The sequence below is a fragment of the Larimichthys crocea genome, chromosome XII (genome assembly GCF_000972845.2).
Source record: "Larimichthys crocea isolate SSNF chromosome XII, L_crocea_2.0, whole genome shotgun sequence".
Lineage (NCBI taxonomy): Eukaryota > Metazoa > Chordata > Actinopteri > Sciaenidae > Larimichthys > Larimichthys crocea.
Genome location: NC_040022.1, coordinates 31,508,957 through 31,527,601, shown reverse-complemented (window position 1 = coordinate 31,527,601; position 18,645 = coordinate 31,508,957). Strand labels below are relative to the sequence as shown.

The 18,645-nt window shown below is 47.7% G+C and overlaps 2 protein-coding genes across 3 annotated transcripts; both read right to left on the bottom strand.

The window, feature by feature from the left end:
• Positions 1 to 3,342: 3,342 nt before the first annotated feature.
• On the bottom strand, positions 3,343 to 9,382 carry nlk1 (nemo-like kinase, type 1). The gene is made up of 12 exons (XM_010751802.3): positions 8,633 to 9,382; positions 8,109 to 8,530; positions 7,663 to 7,792; positions 7,527 to 7,582; positions 7,179 to 7,285; positions 6,527 to 6,612; positions 5,981 to 6,190; positions 5,743 to 5,844; positions 5,078 to 5,164; positions 4,804 to 5,002; positions 4,620 to 4,713; positions 3,343 to 4,198 (listed from the first exon to the last, which is right to left on the bottom strand). Exons 2-12 carry the CDS (start codon positions 8,414 to 8,416, stop codon positions 4,150 to 4,152), a joined length of 1,428 nt encoding a protein of 475 aa, XP_010750104.1. The 5' UTR covers positions 8,417 to 8,530; positions 8,633 to 9,382; the 3' UTR covers positions 3,343 to 4,149.
• Positions 9,383 to 12,048: 2,666 nt separating this feature from the next.
• Positions 12,049 to 17,833, bottom strand: maza (MYC-associated zinc finger protein a (purine-binding transcription factor)). Of its 2 annotated transcripts, none has more exons than XR_003463378.1 (8): positions 16,589 to 17,833; positions 15,432 to 15,582; positions 14,944 to 15,338; positions 14,589 to 14,845; positions 14,447 to 14,510; positions 14,120 to 14,291; positions 13,469 to 13,930; positions 12,049 to 12,771 (listed from the first exon to the last, which is right to left on the bottom strand). XR_003463378.1 is itself a non-coding variant. In XM_019265895.2 (8 exons), exons 1-8 carry the CDS (start codon positions 16,619 to 16,621, stop codon positions 12,760 to 12,762), a joined length of 1,368 nt encoding a protein of 455 aa, XP_019121440.1. In that variant the 5' UTR covers positions 16,622 to 17,832; the 3' UTR covers positions 12,049 to 12,759. The 2 variants fall into 2 exon arrangements, 1 of the variants encoding a protein (XP_019121440.1); XM_019265895.2 differs by having other exon boundaries at positions 13,647 to 13,930; positions 16,589 to 17,832.
• Between the last annotated feature and the right edge of the window lie 812 nt (positions 17,834 to 18,645).

The window sequence follows — 18,645 nt, the reverse complement described above, 5'->3', positions numbered from 1 at the left end:
CTATCACAATGTAACAAACAGTATAATGTTATAACAAGAAAAGTTTTATATTTAATGTTTACGTTAACGTATAAAGTTTGTATGTTGTAATAATAAATTATCCTGTCAGACTTTTCACGTTGTCAGGTAACATTTGATGTTATAATCAAGATAAATATATTTTTACAATGTTGCATACCGTAAAAATCTTCATATCTTTCTGTGATGTTTTCTTTTTCTAGTGTGGCAACATTTGGCTGCCGCAGTTTTTACAGAAAATGTTTTTATCTACAAACAAACTTGTTTCACAGATTTAGAAATATAAATATTAATTTCCATCCTTTGAATGTGTATCCAAAAAGGTGAAGATGAAGGTGAGAAAAAAAAGGCGTGAACATGGCGTGGGAATATTATCCAGTGTCCATTTATTTATTTATCATTCACTACTTTAAGTCTAAACATTTTTTTTAAGAAATTCAAGTATTTGTTGGGAACACAAGTCAAAAAACAAACAGAAAAACTTTTTTTTGCTAAAACGAAGACAAAACATCTGTTTAAAACATCGGTTTCATATTTAGAATAATAAAAACATCAAGTTTCTTTTCATAGAAGAAAAACGAGTCTAATCTCTAAAGATGACCAGCCGTCCGCCCGCCCGCCGTCCGCTCTGCGTTCAGTTTCACCTCCACGCCTGTCGGCACGAAACCGATCGGGCGAGAGCCGAAACCGGAGAGCGGAAACGCACTCGTCAGCTGATCTCTGAACAGTGTGCAGGAGGGAAAAGACCAAACACAGGTCACCTGTTCAAAACGTGTTCCTCACCTGGAAGGATCTCTACCAACACAACAGAAGAGAAAGAAAGAAAAGGAAAGTCCAAGAGGGGAAAAGTTCACGCATTGTTCCCTAAAACTGGTCAATTTGAGCTTTAAATCAACAATAATTAGAATAATTAGACGTTTCTGTGTCAAATTCATCGATTAGAATCAAATTGAGTCAATTTACAACAGATTGGAATTCATTATTTTGAAGTTTTCGACAGTCTGTCGGACAAAACGAGATATTTAAAGTCAGGTCACTTTGTTTCTCAATATTTTGTCAAGTTTTATAGAAATCATGATTACGATACGGGAGACCAACATTATTAAAGGTTTTCTGACTGAGACCGTGTTTGCTCGTTAGCTGAAGCATAATTAATGTTTTTATGATGCTTAAACGTAAAATATTTTTTAGATTTCAGGACAGTCAATCACGTCTTTTTATGAAAGTTTCTGATCTTTGAGGACAAACTGAACTTTGTTCATCCACCTCAAAACAAACTGAAGGTTTTTATAGAGTTACATTATTTTAGATTTTATGGCACACTGCGTGTTCAGATTTAGGGAATTAAAAGTAAATGGAAAGATTTATATTAATTAAGCATGCATGTGTTTGAGGTGTGTTGCTTTAAATTTAACGTGTCCGTTATGTTCACTCATTTTTTAAATGTTTTTAGGGAACAATCATCAAACGCTCTCTCTGGACTTTTGTAAAAACTCTAATCAGATCACAACAAACAGAAACAAAAACTTCTAATAAAATCACTTCCTAAGATGAATTAAATAAAAATTACCACAAAATGTCGTCGTCATCGTCGTGGACAAACTCAACCATTGCACAGCATTCAAACCCAAATGCTCTCCATGGATAATAAATATACACATGCAGATATACAAGTCAGGCCGTGTGGCGGTGACGCCGCTCACAGAGACTCGCTGTGTTCCTGTAGAAGAGGAGCTGAGGTTTCAGGGGTTCAACATCAGGAGACTGTGAGGGGCCAACGAGGAGGACGCTCAGGGGGCCCCGCCCGGCCGGGTGGAGGTTCATGGACAAGAGAAGAAAGCTTTCAAACACACGACCCAGGAAGTGACGAGGAGCCACAGGAACTAAACCAGCGTGTTCTCGTGAGATTTAAAGGAAACGACGCCGTGACGAGACGAACTGTGGAGATGTTGAGGGGTGAACTGTTGGCACTAGCTGACCCTCGTCGGTAAAGTTCCTGAGATCCTAAAAGAAGTTCCTGGAAGAGTTCCTGCAGTCGAACAGGCCCAACACCTTCAGGGCCACCAGAAACCTTCAGAGGAGCGTACTGATGGTTTACACTCAGTCACCATGAGGAGCTTTCAGAACACACACTGGACTTCATCACAGAAACTTTGTGCAGATATTTAACGAGCTTTGAGTCGGCCTCGTGTTCAGTCTGCAGGATCGAGTCAGTCTGGGCGACAAGAACCGAACATCACAAAACATCTGAGGACGATTCTGTCTTCTCATGAAGTTCTATCGCCCAACATTAATCATCATCATCTGCACAAAGTTTCACGTCTGTCTGATTTCTACAGTTACGTCAGTGTGTCAGATCACTGCTGACCTTTGAATGAGACTTCCTGTCTACAGATGCCTCAGGTTGTCTGCAGTCTCTGTAACCACGCCCACCTGTCAATCAAAGCGTCCACGCTCTTAACCCTGCATAACTTTAAGCCTTAATATAATGTGAACAGGTGAGTTGTATATAAATTCACCCTCAGTACAGTTGTCATGAACGGGGAAATTAGCTACAGAGACCAAAACTGTTTTTTGTACCAGGCTGTAAACATGTTTATTTCTGCTGTGAAGTTGGACATTTGGACATGGGGACTTATGGAGACTGACTCACTTCTGGAGCCAGACTCAGGTGGACGTTAGAGGAACTGCAGTTTTTGGCTGACCTGCTTCTTCCTAATGTGAAGAAGAAACTCCCGAGGCCATGAAACACACGAGGAATGTTTCCTTTGTCCCCTCTGGGCTCCTGTAGATAGAACGTCTGATTCAAAGGTCACAAACGAGTCAGCTGATTTTAATGTAATGGCACACGCTGAACCTTTAAAGCTGTGAAACCATCAGTACGTGTCTCTCTGCAGCACAGTGGACGTTAGACGCCGTCTCACCGCGTTTGTCGTCACAGGACAGAAAAGATCGACAGCGTCGAGGCGTGAAGATCCCGGAGCAGGATTAATACTGGTGCTTCCTTAATGTGGCTTTGTACATTTCATAGTCTGTTAGAACGGGACACCTGAGCCGTGAACTACAAAATAAAACTAACTCAAACAAACAGCAGCATTTCACCGACGACGTCCTTCCTCTGAAGCTCGCTAACTCTGAGCGGCGGGGCGAGACGAGGAGCACGAGGTAAAAAGAAGAGAGCGAGTGCAGGAATGACGGGAGCTTTCATTAACACACACGGACACGTCAGCACTTTTTTTTGTCTTTCCGGGGTTTGAGGTAACGAGACGGCTGCAGACGAGGGTGAGACGCTTCAACAACACGCAATAAATTAAGAGATAAAACAAAAAAAGCTGACGCTTCCTGTTCCTCGCTCCACCGAGGAGGGAGCGGAAAACATCGAGACAGAAGAAGAAGAAGACGTTTTTAAAAATCCAACTGAAACACTTGAAAGTCACAACTTCCTGTCAGAAATGTCAAAATAAAAGCGTGGTGGGGGAATGACTTCCTGTTCCGGTCAGCTAAAGTGAGAGGGGTTAAAGGTCAAACACTGATCGAGAGAAGCTAACTGCGTGTGGAGGAAACACCGGGGATTGTGGGTAAAACCTGCTACATTGTTAAATTGCATTATTGTTATCGCCATGGTGACGCCCGGAGACGCCACGGAAACACAGTGAGTGATGCGTTCAAAGAGAGAGGACCTGGGAGGTGTTTGGCGGTTCATGGTTTGGCGTTTTTTTTTTTTTTTTAAACGGCGTTTCTCGTGACGGTGCGTCGTCGCCATCGCCCCACTCACCACCCGCTGTGTTTAAATGGATCCGTATTGCACAGGGCTGGAATGACTTCAAAAATCAACTAAGCAACGACTACCAAACAATTAAAACTGTTATTTATCGAGTACCGACGAGTTCTTTCTGTTTCCTCTTCAAGACTTCAGCAGCACGTTTTTCAGCACCGAGCGCCGTCAGCAGCAGACGTCTGGGTCCATTTCATGTTCTGGAGGAGGCTCGATGTTTCCTCCTCGTGTGGTTGGATGAATATTTCCCCCCGGAGAGAAAACAATAAAATAAAAACTAAAAAAAGACCCAAACTCTTCGGCCGATGAAATCATTCTCCTCAAACTGCCGTCGCTCCTCCAGAGAAGGACGACGCTCATCTCTCCTCCTTCCTGGACACCTTGGACGAGTGCCACGCAGTCGACCTGAAACCAGACGTGAACATCAACACGGGTTATTCCTTTGTCAGACTTCAGCTGCGTTTAAAGTGTTTGTGTCACTGGAGGTACGAGCTGATCGACGGCAGACAGGACGAGCATGAAGCTAGACCAGAACCAGAACTGGACTCAATATGTGAACCAGTTTAAACTGATGTTAGTTCATCTGACCTCACACCAACCTTCACTTTCTGTTGTGAAGTTTGAAGAACAGGTCGTGGTGTTTGAGTCTGCTGATGAAATATTATTTTCATCTGTTGCTCAGAGAAGCTTCGTCTGTTTCAGGCTGAACGCCGTGCAGCGGTTTGAAAAAAGAAACTTTCTACAACTAAAAACCATCAAAGACATTTAAAAAAAACAAAAACACATTCTTATTCCTCCTCCTCCCCCTCCTCCTCCTCCTCCTCACCTGATGAAGGTCTTGAACGCAGCACTCTGAGGGTTGATGCACAGCGGCACTCGTTTTCCCTGCTGGTGCTCCGTGATGAAGCGATGGATTAACTCTGACGTTTGGACAGGAGAGCAGATTTATTTACAGACGCAGCATCAAACACACGACAGTCACCTGACAGGAAGTGACATCATCGCCGTACCTTTCCCCTGCCACACAGACAGCAGGCTGTTCTCGTAGCTGTGGCTGAACGGCCGCTCGGCAACCGGCTCGAAGTCTCGGGTGTAAACTCGTCCACTGGGCACAGAGTAGCAGCACTGACACATGCAGGTGTGGTAACGGAGACGTCCCTCGTCCAGGTACGGGTGGGACAGAGCGTCGCTGCCGGAGATCCGCTTGGCCTGCAGGTAAACACAGACGGTTAGAAACGGATCCAGAAACTCTGAGCGACTTTAAGTCCACCGACGTGAACTCACCGGATCAAAGACGAGCATCCGGCAGAGCAGGTGGACCGCCTCGTGTGTGGCTCCGTCAGACAGCATGTAGAGCACCGACAGCGACGGCTGCAACACAAACAAAGAGCCGCGGCTCTGTTCAACACTGAGAACAGCTGGGAGCTTAGCGTGCACTCCCTGCTGTGAGGAGACGGGATGCTGAGCTGATCCGAGTCGGTCCAAACCACGAGGACGTCTGTTACCACGGGAACGGAAGATCTCACCCAGTGGAGGAGCTAACAGTGCTAACCAGGCTAACAGGGACGATGGAGACTGTCCTGAGCGCTCACGATTCTTTATGAATCCAATCACGAATAAATTAAACAGATTCAGGTTCAACACAAACATCTGAACACGCCTGCAGAGTCTCTGCTGCTGCTGATGGTGTTTGTTGTGTTGGTGTTGATGGTGTTTGTGTTGTGTTGGTGTTGATGGTGTTTGTTGTGTTGGTGTTGTGGATGTAGTCGGTTGGTGTTGTGGACGTGTAGTCGGTTGGTGTTGTGGACGTGTAGTCGGTTGGTGTTGTGGATGTAGTCGGTTGGTGTTGTGGATGTAGTCGGTTGGTGTTGTGGATGTAGTCGGTTGGTGTTGTGGATGTAGTCGGTTGGTGCTGTGGATGTAGTCGGTTGGTGCAGTCGGTGACATACCGGTTTGTGCGGCCCCCTCAGGATGTGGGCTCTGGCTCCCTCACAGGCCGATGCCAGGGCGGACAGAGGCGGCGTTCCCAGGAGGTCTGTGATCAGGTCGAGCTGCAGAGAACAGACACAGCTCACACAAACCGGGCTTTTATTCTGGGACTCCAGCAGAAGCTGCTGATGAGTCACCGTGTGCAAACATCCACATTTATCTGACGGCGGCCTGCAGGAGGACTTTCTGCCCGCTCACCTGCTGAATGGGGCTCTGAGCCTGGAACAGGATGCGTCGCCCCAGCAGCTCGGCGAAGATGCAGCCCACGGACCAGACGTCAATGGCCGAGCCGTAGTGCCGGCAGCCCATCAGCACCTCCGGCGCTCTGTAGTACTGCGTCACCACCTCCTGGGTCATGTGACGTGACGGGTCGGGCTCCTCCACCCGCGCCAGGCCGAAATCGCAAATCTGACGAGAGACACGTCAAATCAAACACCGACTGTAAACACGTTAATTCACCGTCTGCCGTGCGTGGCGGGATTTTAGGAGGGTTGTTCAGCTGTTGCCATAGTAACTAACCGCTTCCTGTTTGGTGCTGAAGACAGATCGTTAAACCTGTGACGGCTCTTATCGGCCGGAGCTCGACCAGATATTTATCCAGCTAGATGCGTTTGTGAGCTCGCTCGCCTTCGAGGAGCATCTGAGCTCAGAGACACGAGAACTCCTGCACCTTGTTGTCTCAGAGACATCGCGTCTCGCTTCGTGGACGAGTTTTTAAAAAGCAGACAGACAAACGTGCTTTACCTTCAGCAAACAGTTGCTGTTGACCAGCAGGTTTCCAGGTTTGATGTCTCTGTGCAGGATCCCAGCAGAGTGAAGGTACTTCAGACCTGAGCGAGGAGACAGGTGACCATTATTCTCAAACTCTTCATCATCATCATCATCACACTGTTCTTCAGCGATGTGTTTCAGCCAAATAAAACACCACGATCAGCTTTCAGACAAAACATGAAGACTGTCATCTGAGGGAAACATGTTGGAGTCTTACACAAACTAGAAAATAAAAGCATGTTTCAAAATAAAATGTTGGATTTGATGTTACATTCTTAAATCAACGACTCTGATATTCAAACATTAGAGGAGCTGAAATCAGAGTTTGGAGTCAAATATATATTTTAAAAAAGTTTTCCTTCGAATCACGTGTCGAGCTCTACAGGTCAGAAAACAGACTATTTTTTTAAAAGAATGAATGATACTGTGAAGAATTTTCACGTTAACACTGAACATGAAACGTGTACGACCTGCAGACCAACGAGGAGAAACACTGAGAACAGGAAGTCAGCTTCTTTAACGTGACTTTTCCTGTTTTTCTTCCTCCTACGTGACATTTGAGTTTTTGGTTGATGATCTAAGACTTGATGAAGCTGCTCGCTGACAGTCAGCTGACGCCGCTCACCTCGGAGGATCTGGTAGAGGAAGACCTTGATGTGGTCGGTGGTGAGAGGCTGAGGAGACACGATCACTTTGTGGAGGTCACTCTGCATCAGCTCTGTTATCACGTAGCTGCGGGCGGTTGGCTGTCAAGGAACTTAAGAAGCTCACACACAGAGTGGAGTGACCTCCACCCGCCTACACCATCACGCTGCATCAGTGAACAAGTCAATAAAGCAACACAAAGAAACAGGAAGGTTTAAATATTCACCAGCGGCCGGCCACTGAGCCGGATTTAGACAGGAAGCTAAATTAAGTGAATAAAAAGAGGACAATTAAAGAAGAGAAAGTGGGACAGGGCGAGAAAGGATACATCTCCTCGAAGCAGTCGATCTGCGGCGGCTGCAGAATGTCCAGAGCCGACAGAACCTGCAGAACCAAACAGAAAGCATCCATGAGCTCACGTCACATTTAAAAAACACAACACGTGGCCTCAGCCCGGTCCTTACGTTGTCATGTTTGAAGAAGCACAGCATCCTCAGCTCTCTGAAGACTCTCTTACAGGAGACCAGGTTCTGGAAGACATTGGGCATCTTCTTCAGAGCCACCTTACGGCCGTCGCGTGGATCTGTGACCGACCTGCACGGATTAAAAGAAGGTTTTACCAGCGAGAAGACGCCTGCTTTGAGATTTAATGCGACTTTTTTTATTTGCCGTTTCTTCTAGGCGAACAAACGTGACGATTTGTGTCGTTTTATGATAATAAAGTCCATAAATGTGAGGTTTTGGACAGCTGGCAGATCCGTCCATCACAACATGAATCATTAGCTGCAGCAGAGATTAAGATTACATCATTTCTAATCAATATAATCCATTTTTATGGCCCAGACAGTCACCTGATTACATCAGCTGATGATCAATAACAACATGTTCATTATGAATGATGCATGTTTACCAAACAACGCCAAATGCGCCATAGCCGATGGGCCGGTCTGGCTCCATCTCTGCGGGGCTGGGCACCTCGCTGGCCGGGTTGCTGTAGGGCTGAGGTACCGCTGCTCCGCCGCCGGTGCTTCCTCCGAGAGCAGTCGGGTGACGAGGGGTTCCTGCCGGGGCAGTGGGTCCAGTCAGGCACGGTGTGGCGCTGAGGCCCGTGGAGGGGGCTCCGCAGGAGGAGTTGACACAGAAATACTTGTGGCCCAGCTCAGAGCCCGGAAACAAGTCTCCACACACGGTCTGCCGGCCTGCGCCGTGAAATGCCATCCTCCGCTCACCGAGCCCGAAACTGTCCGCTGTGTCTGACCGAGCTGCTGCTGCTGCTGGCCGGCTAGCCGCGGAGGAAACACGGCTCCTCGCTCAGCATGATCCGGTGGAGGTCTGTGTGTGCGGGCAGAGAGCCGGACTGAGTCTATGCACACTACAGACGGACTGTGGCCTAACAGCACCGACACACGTTAATCACCTTTGTCTGTAGCTCACCTGGTTAGTGACGCGGCTCGCTCGGTTAACGGGAGCTGACGGGATCCGGCTAACGACGCTCAGCGACGACACCGACACGAAGAGTCCGCCCGAGGTTAGCCTCAGCCCCGCGAGCCGCAGAGTAACTCACCGACACGAGCATGTGCGTGAACGTGCGTGAACGTGCGTGTCTGTGTGAACTCACTGATTTAAAATTAAATTAAATTAAATTAAACTCGTTAGCTTCGTGCTAACCAGCTAACAGGCTAACCCGCTGGGTCTGACCCACATAACGACGTCGGTCGGTACCGTGACCTACATATGCCGGAGAGAGAGCCGCCAGCCGGTCACTTCATCCAACCGACCTACACGGCGACTTCGGTCAGATTAACGGCGGCGTGGCTCGAAAACAAACGAGCACCGGGCGGAAAGTCCGAGCTGTGTCCGTCCGCAGAGCTCCGGCTCCGGCTCCGCAGCTAGCTCCGGGATGTAGCCGAGCGGCTAGCTGCAGCTAGCTTCGCTCTGCCCGCCATCGCGTCGTGAAGTCCCGCCAACAGACGTCCCGCGGAGGCCGTGCGTGGAGCTCTCTGGGTGGACGGGTCTCCTCCAGCGGGCTCCCGGTGTTATTTTATTTTAAAGTCGACCCGCACCGGGTTCTGGTCGCTTTCTGCGGCTAGCTGGCTAGCCTGTGTGGAGGAGGAGGAGCCGGGTGGGGGAGGGTGGAGGAGCTAACTACAACCACAATGCTAACAGAGCTACGGAAGGTGACTGAGGCCAAATGAAACATTTAATGTGTTCTGACTTTATTCTGAAAAATAAATAAAATAAATAAATAATAATAATAAATCATGTCCTGTGTGTAGACTTTAGTGGACTAATCTCAGTCTCCTCACATCACCCTCGCCTTCTTAGTTAAAGGAGAATCAAACAGTTTAAGGAGCCGGTACATCAGGGTCCCCAAACTTTTTCGGTGTGGGCCACATCAACTTGCGTTTTTGTGATGCGGGGTCAGTCTATAACTGAACTGATATCAGTCCCACCAGGATTTCGCAGCCTTTTTTGAAATAGTTGCAGCCTAAAATCCCTGATGTTGCATCAGGTTTTCAAAAAAAATGCGGTGAAAGTTGCTTTTTACATTTTTGTTGAGATTTTGTTGCGGGAGGAAGTGAAAGTTGCGATTCGACAGTCGCGGAGAGGGCGCAGCGAGCACTAAGTCCACGGCCCCGGGAAGTGGCGAGGTCCGGGCAGGAGGGCGCTGTAAAGCTAACTATTTTATAATAAGCTAAATTATAATAACATTTTTATAATAGGAAAATGCAATTTTCAAAAATAGGCCATGTTTAGAGGGATTGTTTGGAATCGATAAGTGAGCCACTTAAATTGTTTAGGCGGGCCGGATGTGGCCCGCGGGCCGTAGTTTGGAGACACCTGCGGTCTAGAGTCGTATTTAGTTTGTTCTGGGATTCTTATTTTGAGGTGATTATACCTGCATGAAATCATAGGTATGAATATTATATTCTATGTTTGCTATTCTGAAAATAAAGTCCCCAAATCTTACACACTGCACCTTTAAGAAATAATTTGAAGCATCAGTAATTATGTTAGTTTTAGTTAATTTTTAAAAAACATATTCAGACTCAAATACATTTTTCAATGTGGCCCAAATCCTCTTCTGTAGAGTGAATGCTGCAAAAAGCTTGTGTGGATTTGGAGATACTGTATATTAAGAAATATTAATAATAATAAAAAAAAAAGCTGGTCTAGTCCAAGAGTTTTTACAGCTACAGAGAATTATAGCAGAAAGCAGTGCTGTCTAATGTTTCCAGGAGAACGTCTAATTATTTAAATGTTTATGCTGTTTAATTATGTGCAACGTTGTTGGCGTTAGACATAACAGGAAGGAAAACACTCATCTGTAGTGACTCCGTATTAACACTGTCAATCAAAATCAGATTCTGGAAGGAAATAAATCAACAGTGGCAACAATATTGGGAAAACTGTTTGAATGTTTCAGTTTCTGCCCAGCAACAGCGCCACTGCAGTCGACCAATCAGAGCAGAGTAGCAAACAGCAGCTGTCTGTCAGTCGAAGCTGCTGAGAGAGAAAGCCTTGAACGTTTCACCGTTAAACAATCGACCACAGTTCCCAAACCGTGGGTCAGATCAATGAACGGAGAGGATGTTAAGCATTCTCAGGTCTTCATGAACGTCTACATGTTGAATTTGTATGGAAGAATTAAAACATGTGACCTCTAGAGCGAGGTAAAGAACTGCTCCGTCTGCTTTCCTCTAGAAATGTCTGCTGTCAGTTAATATGGGAGTAAATGGGGCAGTTGGTGTGTGATCCTGACACATCTGAGCTCACAGAGCCAAAACTATCAGTCTGACAGCTTCAGCAGGTTCATGAGCGAGCAGGACACGTTCTCCAACAACAACTGATGTTAACATCTTTCCTGTAGAGTGAAATTTGTGACTACAAGAGCAGTTTTTAAATGATTCTTCCACAGATTTTTCTCTCCACTCTAGCGGTCATGTGACTCTGAACATTTCCCGCTCTTTTTGGTGAAAGTCAGAATACCGTTCCTGGATGAGCGCCATTTTGACTAGGGATGGGAATCACTGTGTGTTTCAGTTCCATGGAATCGTTTGGCAGTTTATCTAACGATTCTCATCGATTTCAGAAAGCACCAATTACGTCACGTAACTTACCCAAGTTTCTCACGTGCAGTGCAGTCAGCAGTAACAATGTCACCCACTCGGTTCAAACGCTCCAAAGTTCGGCTGCATTTCACCAGAACAGACGTCAACAGGGCGACTTGCAATCATTGCAAAGTGGAGATAACAGCGTCGGGAGGGAACACGACCAACATGCAGAAACATTTGTGCACACAACATGTAATATTTTTAAATGAATGTCGTGTTTTTGACACGCTGCAGACTGAAGATGAATCTCAACCTAGCAGCAGCAGCAGCAGCCAGGCTGTGACCTCTGACCTCTGTGGTTACTACAGAAGGTAAATAACACCATACCTACCATGTCAGCGCCATGTGCTGCTTTGTAAAACATGCTACATGCCTCTTTTGACCTCGCTGTTGGTTTTGTAAGGTCGTGACACTTCTAACTAAACAAAGTCGATGCTGATCAAACTGTTTGTTTACCTTTTTTCCCAAATGAGAATCGATAAAGAATCGAATCGTTAAGCAGAATCGATAATGGAATCGGAATCGTAAAAATCTGATCAATTCCCATCCCTAATTTTGATTGATTTGAACTGGATTAAAATAATATAACGGACATGACAACAGTGACAGGATGAAGACCAGAAGGCAACAATGAGTGGTCACTGGTAAATGCAACATTAAGAATGTCAAGTGCCGTAAAACCCTAACGTAGCTTAGCTTACATTTGAATAAAGTGCACAATCACCTGGACACTCATGAAGATCAATCCACTCATGCATTTTACTGCTTTTTAATACAGTAGTAACGAGGCGCTATGCACTATGCATCAAGTACAATCAATATGCACAGCCACAGAAATGTGTCACCAAAGGTAGCTACAAATTACAACTGAACCTTTTTTCAAGAATTACAAATCAGCATCCAGCGTTAGAGCAGAGATCATATGAAGCAGAGGAGTTATGCACATTCAAAGTCCATGGAGAATATTCACAAACAACTATTAGTTTGCCTTTATCAGCTGTACAAAAGTGTATATACATGATGGCCCGACTGACACGCGTGTCCTGCGTCCTGCTGAGTCTGACAAAGGCAAACCGGAAACTGTTTAGTCATAAATTAGGGGAGAAACTGAGATATATCATTATAAGCTCATTATAAACAAACACTGATATCATGAAATGATTTAAAAAGAACAGCTTTACAAAATAATGAAATTAAAACAGTGACATGATGGCAAACACAAACAGCTAACTGCTAATAAGCCATATGAATAAAAATACATTAATAATCTTCTCCTATGAACGTTTCCTCGTCGTCTCGACACTGTACAGGATGTGACTCAGTGTTCGTGGCAGGTGAGCGGTTTGAACCTGCTGATGGAAACGGGGGTCATGAAACCAGGAGCAACGCTGAGGACGAGACACGACGACTTCCACGACAGCTCCTCCTGGTCTGTGTCCTCGTCTGTTACAAAGAAATCTGCAAAGAGGAAACAAAAAGTTCATCAAACAGCTCAATGATGGAACATTACTGCGTTCATTACAATCATGAGTTACAGTTTTCAGAACTGTCCACCTCTGAGTGTGTCACTTTAATCAATGCCGGTGTTTCAGTTTAAACAGTGACCCTGTTAACTGGTGACAGCCAAATGCACCTATGGTTACATCCTGTTTCAGTGACATCAGCTTCAGGAAATCTAAATGAAAACAAACGCTGTTCAAATATTTTCTCATTTCTGAGGACGGGAGCCGAGAACCGGTTACAAATTAAACAACAGTGCAGCTCCTGCTCTGACAGGTCGGACTCAGACAGGATGATAAAAAACTGGCAGAATCAATAAAGAAAGATAAAGAACCAATAAAACTGGATCAATTCCATCTCTGTTCATACAGTGCTGAAAATCTGTTGGATAAAGATGATAACTGACATGACTGCATGAACAGCTCAACAGTCGGAGTCAGACAAACGGAGTTGGTGTCTTTAAGGAAAGAAACAAGGAGGACAGTTCAAAAGACAAACTCTGACCAGCTGACAACATGAATATTGTTTTATATCCAAACTCTCCCTCTAAAGCCGGACTGATACGTCGAGGTTCAGAGTGTCAGATCACACCAGGAGTCATTCAGACCCAGGCCCGGTTTAAAAAGAGCAGAATGAACTCAAATCATTCACACACCTGAACTGGATGCCGTCTTCCCGTCCTCTCCTCCGTGAGTCCTCATTTGCCTCCATTAAACCATCTCCCCCGCCTCCATCCCCTGCCCCACCCGTCCCCACCCGTCCCCACCCCGACCCCTTGCCCTTCCAGCGTGCTAGCTGTGGGGCTGGGGGGTGATACTGGAGCAGTCAGTTACCAGCAGTCCCACTGTGCTAGCGCTGGACACAGTGACGGCCACGCTGGTGGTGCCCACGGGGCCCGCGCTCGACGGGTCCGGGCTCGGGTCGCCCTGGTTGGCGTGGGTGCCCATGTGACCCTGGAGCTGCGTGGCCGTCTTGCACTGCACGCCGCACAGCTGACAGAGCAGAACACCGCCGGCGCCCGTCCCACCGAAGCCGCCCCGCGCCCCGCCGCTCTCCTTCCACTCCTGACCGTGGTGCTTCTGGGCGTGGACACGCAGGTAGGTGAGGGTGGTGAAGCCTGGAGGCAGAGAGGGTGCAGTCAGCACACAAAACCATCATGCATCTTACAGCCCCTTCACAATAAAAGCCTGCAGTTGGTTGCTCCTGTGCACTTTTAATTTGAAGCAGCAGCTGCAGGAAGCGTTGTGTTTACATCAGCTGTAGCTGCGTCTGAATGTAAAACTGTTGTGACGTCGCCGGGACTCACTGCGGTTGCAGAGGTGACAGGCGTGATGCTGTGATTGGTTGTGGACCCTCATGTGGTCGGTGATGTAAGCGGCGGACAGCAGCTTCCCACAGATGTGACACGGCACCTTCTCCTCGTGACGGATCAGGTGAGCGCGGAGACGATCACGCGTGGCGAACGCCGACGTGCACGTCTGTAACACAGAACATGTGACAGCGTTCATGAGACCTTTAACTACGCGCATCGCCTTACAGCTGTTCTAACGATCATTATATTAACGTTACATTACATGTCATCATCAGCCAGTGTTCTATGAATCACAAACCCACAGACAGATGAAGACGTTACCGTGCACTTGAACGGTCGCTCTGTAGAGTGCACCTGTCGGACGTGGCTGTTGAGGTGGTCCGGTCTGAAACAGCAAAGACAAACACAGTTAAACATCCTCAGATGTGTTTGGTCTCGTCACGTTGAAGGTCTGAGTTCGTACCGAGAGAAGGCCTTGGCGCAGTGCGGACAGATGTACGGCTTCTCCACGCCGCCCTGGTGCGAGCGTACGTGGTAACTCATCCGGTCTTTCCTCTTGAAGCGCTGCTGGCAGATCGGGCAGGAGTACGGCTTCTCGTCCGAGTGGGACAGACGGTGACGGTTCAGGTGGTACACGTCTCTGAAGGCCTTCCCACAGGCCTCGCAGGCGTGGTTCTTCCTCACCTGGTTGGGGTTGGGGTTGGGGTTGGGGTTTGGATTCTGTGGAGCAGCAAGAGAGACGGTAAGAAGAGGAGGTACAGCTGGGAGAAGATGTGTGACCCCTGGATGACCTGAACCGGCCTGACTCGGCTCCTCACCTGCTCCATGGAGCCCACGACCACAACAGCTGCCTGGATGGGTTGAGGAGGCGCAGCCAAGGTTACGGTTGCCGGGGCGATGGAAACAGAGACCGGCTGGCTCTCTTGGTTGCCGTGCTGGCCTGGCTGGGGGAGGTTCTCTGGGGCGGCGACAATGGCGGTGGGTGGAGGAGGCTGCGTGGGCAGGGTGAGGTGGAGGAGGGACAGAGGGACCATCTGCTTCTCCACCCGGCCCACCTTCCCTGCCGCGTCCTCCTTCTCGCGGGCGGCGCGGTCCTTCAACTTGATGCCCGTGTGCACCGACTGGTGCCGCCGCAGGTTGTAGCTGTTCTTGAACTCTTTGTTGCAGGTGGCGCAGATGTGGGCGGGCCGGCTCGGCTTGACGAGGGGTTTGACTGACGGAGACAGACGAGGGACAAAATATTATAAAGTGTCTCTGATAAAGTTTCTAATTATCTAAAGCAGGAGGCATCTGAACTGGTCCTCACCGGGCAGCGGCTCCTCGCTCAGGGCGGCCGTGTCGACGGTGGACGGCGGTGTCACGATGTGCTCGGCCGGAGGACTCTGAGCGGCACCGGTCAGCTCGGGCAGCAGCTCAGACTGAAGAGGCGTCTCAGGCTGACTCTGAGACGACGGCGTCTGAAGAATTCAACAGAAACACAGTTATTAATCAACTGATACATGACGGAGCCGATAACTCAGAGTCTCTGGTTAACCTGGGTTAAAGCTCTCCACCAATCAGAGGTCAGGATGAGGCGTTTGAGAAGGATTTCAGTCTGTGTCCTACAGGTGAAACAGTTTGTTTACCTCATTCTGAGGTAACAAAAACAACAAATCTGATGTTCAGCTGATTAAACACAGATGAAAACGTAATTCTGAAGATTATATTCTGTAAATAGAGCCTCATAAATCTGACACACACTGGACCTTTAAATAAATAAACACAGACGCAGCGTCAGAGAGGGCGGATGAGGCTCGGATGCAGACAGACGGCCACAGTGACTGATGGTGAGTGATCGTTTGAGTCCGTCTGCAGAGAATCTGAGAGCTGCTCAGAAACACGTCTGAGAGGTCAGCTGGTGATTGATAAGAGGATTTTAAAATCCACTTTAAAAACTAAAAGACTTTAAAATGAGGCTGCTGCTTCCTGAACAAGTTTAAGGAGGAACGCTCAGCCGTGACTAACATGATACAATGATCCCAGACACCCAGAGGCCCCACAGAGCCCCAGACTGACTGCGGGAATTAGTTGCACGTAATTAAAATGCAGGTTTGTGCCTGTAACACAGACAGATGTATATGTTCATATACATCCTGTCAGCTTCACGTGCTCATTTATAATTCAGCGCTCCACATTCACAAACAAGTTCATCAAATGACCCCAAAGCTGAGAGACCCCGGGGCCTCGCGGGCCCCGCTCAGTCTGCACATGAAGACTTTTAATATGAATAAACATCCAAACATGAAGAATTAAAGAGCACTGACCCCTCTGTGACCTCCTCCGTCTCCACCACCCCCTCCACACTCACTCTTTAACCCATGCAAACATGTCGAACACCCCCTCCTCCTCCAACACCACCCCCACCCAAAAGAAAAAAAAAAGAAAAACACCCACCCAGCAGCTCCAGCATCAACCCAGACTCACCTGAAAGAGGAAATTACTCCAGGAGGTATCCATCCTGAAGGGGAGAGCGAACCAGCCTGGGAGCGAAGAGGGGAGGGAGGAGGGCAGCGGAGCCGAGCGAGAGGCTCCAACTGCCGCTATGAAAACGAGCTGCGCGGCCTGTGCGCGGCGCCTCTCCGCCCGCTGCTTTATGGAAATATGTTGATGATATTTAGCTCCAGCTGACTGACACTTATCAGGGTATGAGTTATGAATTAATGTGGCAGTCTGTTGGCGGCACAGAGGCTCTGACAAGATGATTCTGTAAATGCGACAAAATGGTTGGTCTCATGCTTTCTTTAATGGTGCATTTTAATTTCATTTGCTTATGTCTACTGTAATAAAATCTGGTGAATTGCATGCAGAATAGAATTATTTTGATACAGAAGATGAGCAGGATGTAGCCGGACTCATTTATTAGCGATAGCTCCAAAAAAACAAACAAAGGCCGCAGCGTCGGGTCCCCAAGCCTCGGCGTTGCGTACAGCTCGTCCCCTAACTAGAGCGCTCCTGGTCGGCCGCGGTCCATGGCTCCGCCTCGGTGTTTGAATCGACAGGATGCCATCTTTCTCTTTTTTTTAACTCTCTCCCTCACTCCTCTTTCTCGCCCTCCTCCTCTCCTCCTCTCCTCCTCCTCGCCTCCTCCCTCCCTCTCTTTCTTCCTTTCCTTTTTTTACCTCCTCCTCGCGCCCTCCGTCCCCCTCCGCTTTAAAGGGAAAGTGTGTGTGTGCGCCCCGCGCGCGGACTCCGGGCTCGTCTCGTGCCGTCCCTCGCGCCCCCTCCGCCACTTCACGGTAGGCCGACAAATAATGAAATCCGACATTTACCGGAGACACAGCTCGGCCGTTAATTCCCCCGCCCCGCTCGCGGCTCCGCTGCTCTTACCGGTACCGTTAAAACACACACACACACGGACGGTCATCCGTAACCTCGGTCGCCACGCGCAGCTCGAGCCGTTAACGTTAAAATGGTGTCGGGTTTAAATCAAGCTTTATCCGCGAGCATCTTAAAGGTGACGACGCGCGCAAGTGCAACAGCTGGATGTGAGCGCGAGCTCACATGACGTCCATTGTTCGGACAGAAAGAGGCGCCAAACCGCGAGCGCGGAAACACCGTTACCGGGAGCTTTATGTAAACACACACCGTTACCGGGAGCTTTATTTAAACACTCACCGTTACCGGGAGCTTTATGTAAACACTCACCGTTACCGGGAACTTTTTTTAAACACTCACCGTTACCGGGAGCTTCATTTAAACACTCACCGTTACCGGGAGCTTCATTTAAACACTCACCGTTACCGGGAGCTTTATGTAAACACTCACCATTACCGGGAGCTTTATTTAAACACTCACCGTTACCGGGAACGTCATTTTAAACACTCACCGTTACCGGGAGCTTTATGTAAACACTCACCGTTACCGGGAGCTTTATGTAAACACTCACCGTTACCGGGAGCTTTATTTAAACACTCACCGTTACCGGGAGCTCTATTTAAACACTCACCGTTACCGGGAGCTTTATTTAACACACACCGTTACCGGGAGCTCTATTTAAACACTCACCGTTACCGGGAGCTTTATTTAAACACTCATAGTTACCGGGAGCTTCATTTAAACACTCACCGTTACCGGGAGCTTTATTTAACACATACAGTCTACATACAGTCTGCTTACAGTCTGCGTACAGTCTACATACAGTCTGCTTACAGTCTGCATACAGTCTGCATACAGTCTACATACAGTCTACATACAGTCTGCATACAGTCTACATACAGTCTACATACAGTCTGCATACAGTCTACATACAGTCTACATACAGTCTGCAGTCTACATACAGTCTGCATACAGTCTACATACAGTCTGCATACAGTCTGCAGTCTACATACAGTCTACATACAGTCTGCATACAGTCTGCAGTCTACATACAGTCTACATACAGTCTGCATACAGTCTGCAGTCTACATACAGTCTACATACAGTCTGCATACAGTCTGCAGTCTACATACAGTCTACATACAGTCTGCATACAGTCTGCAGTC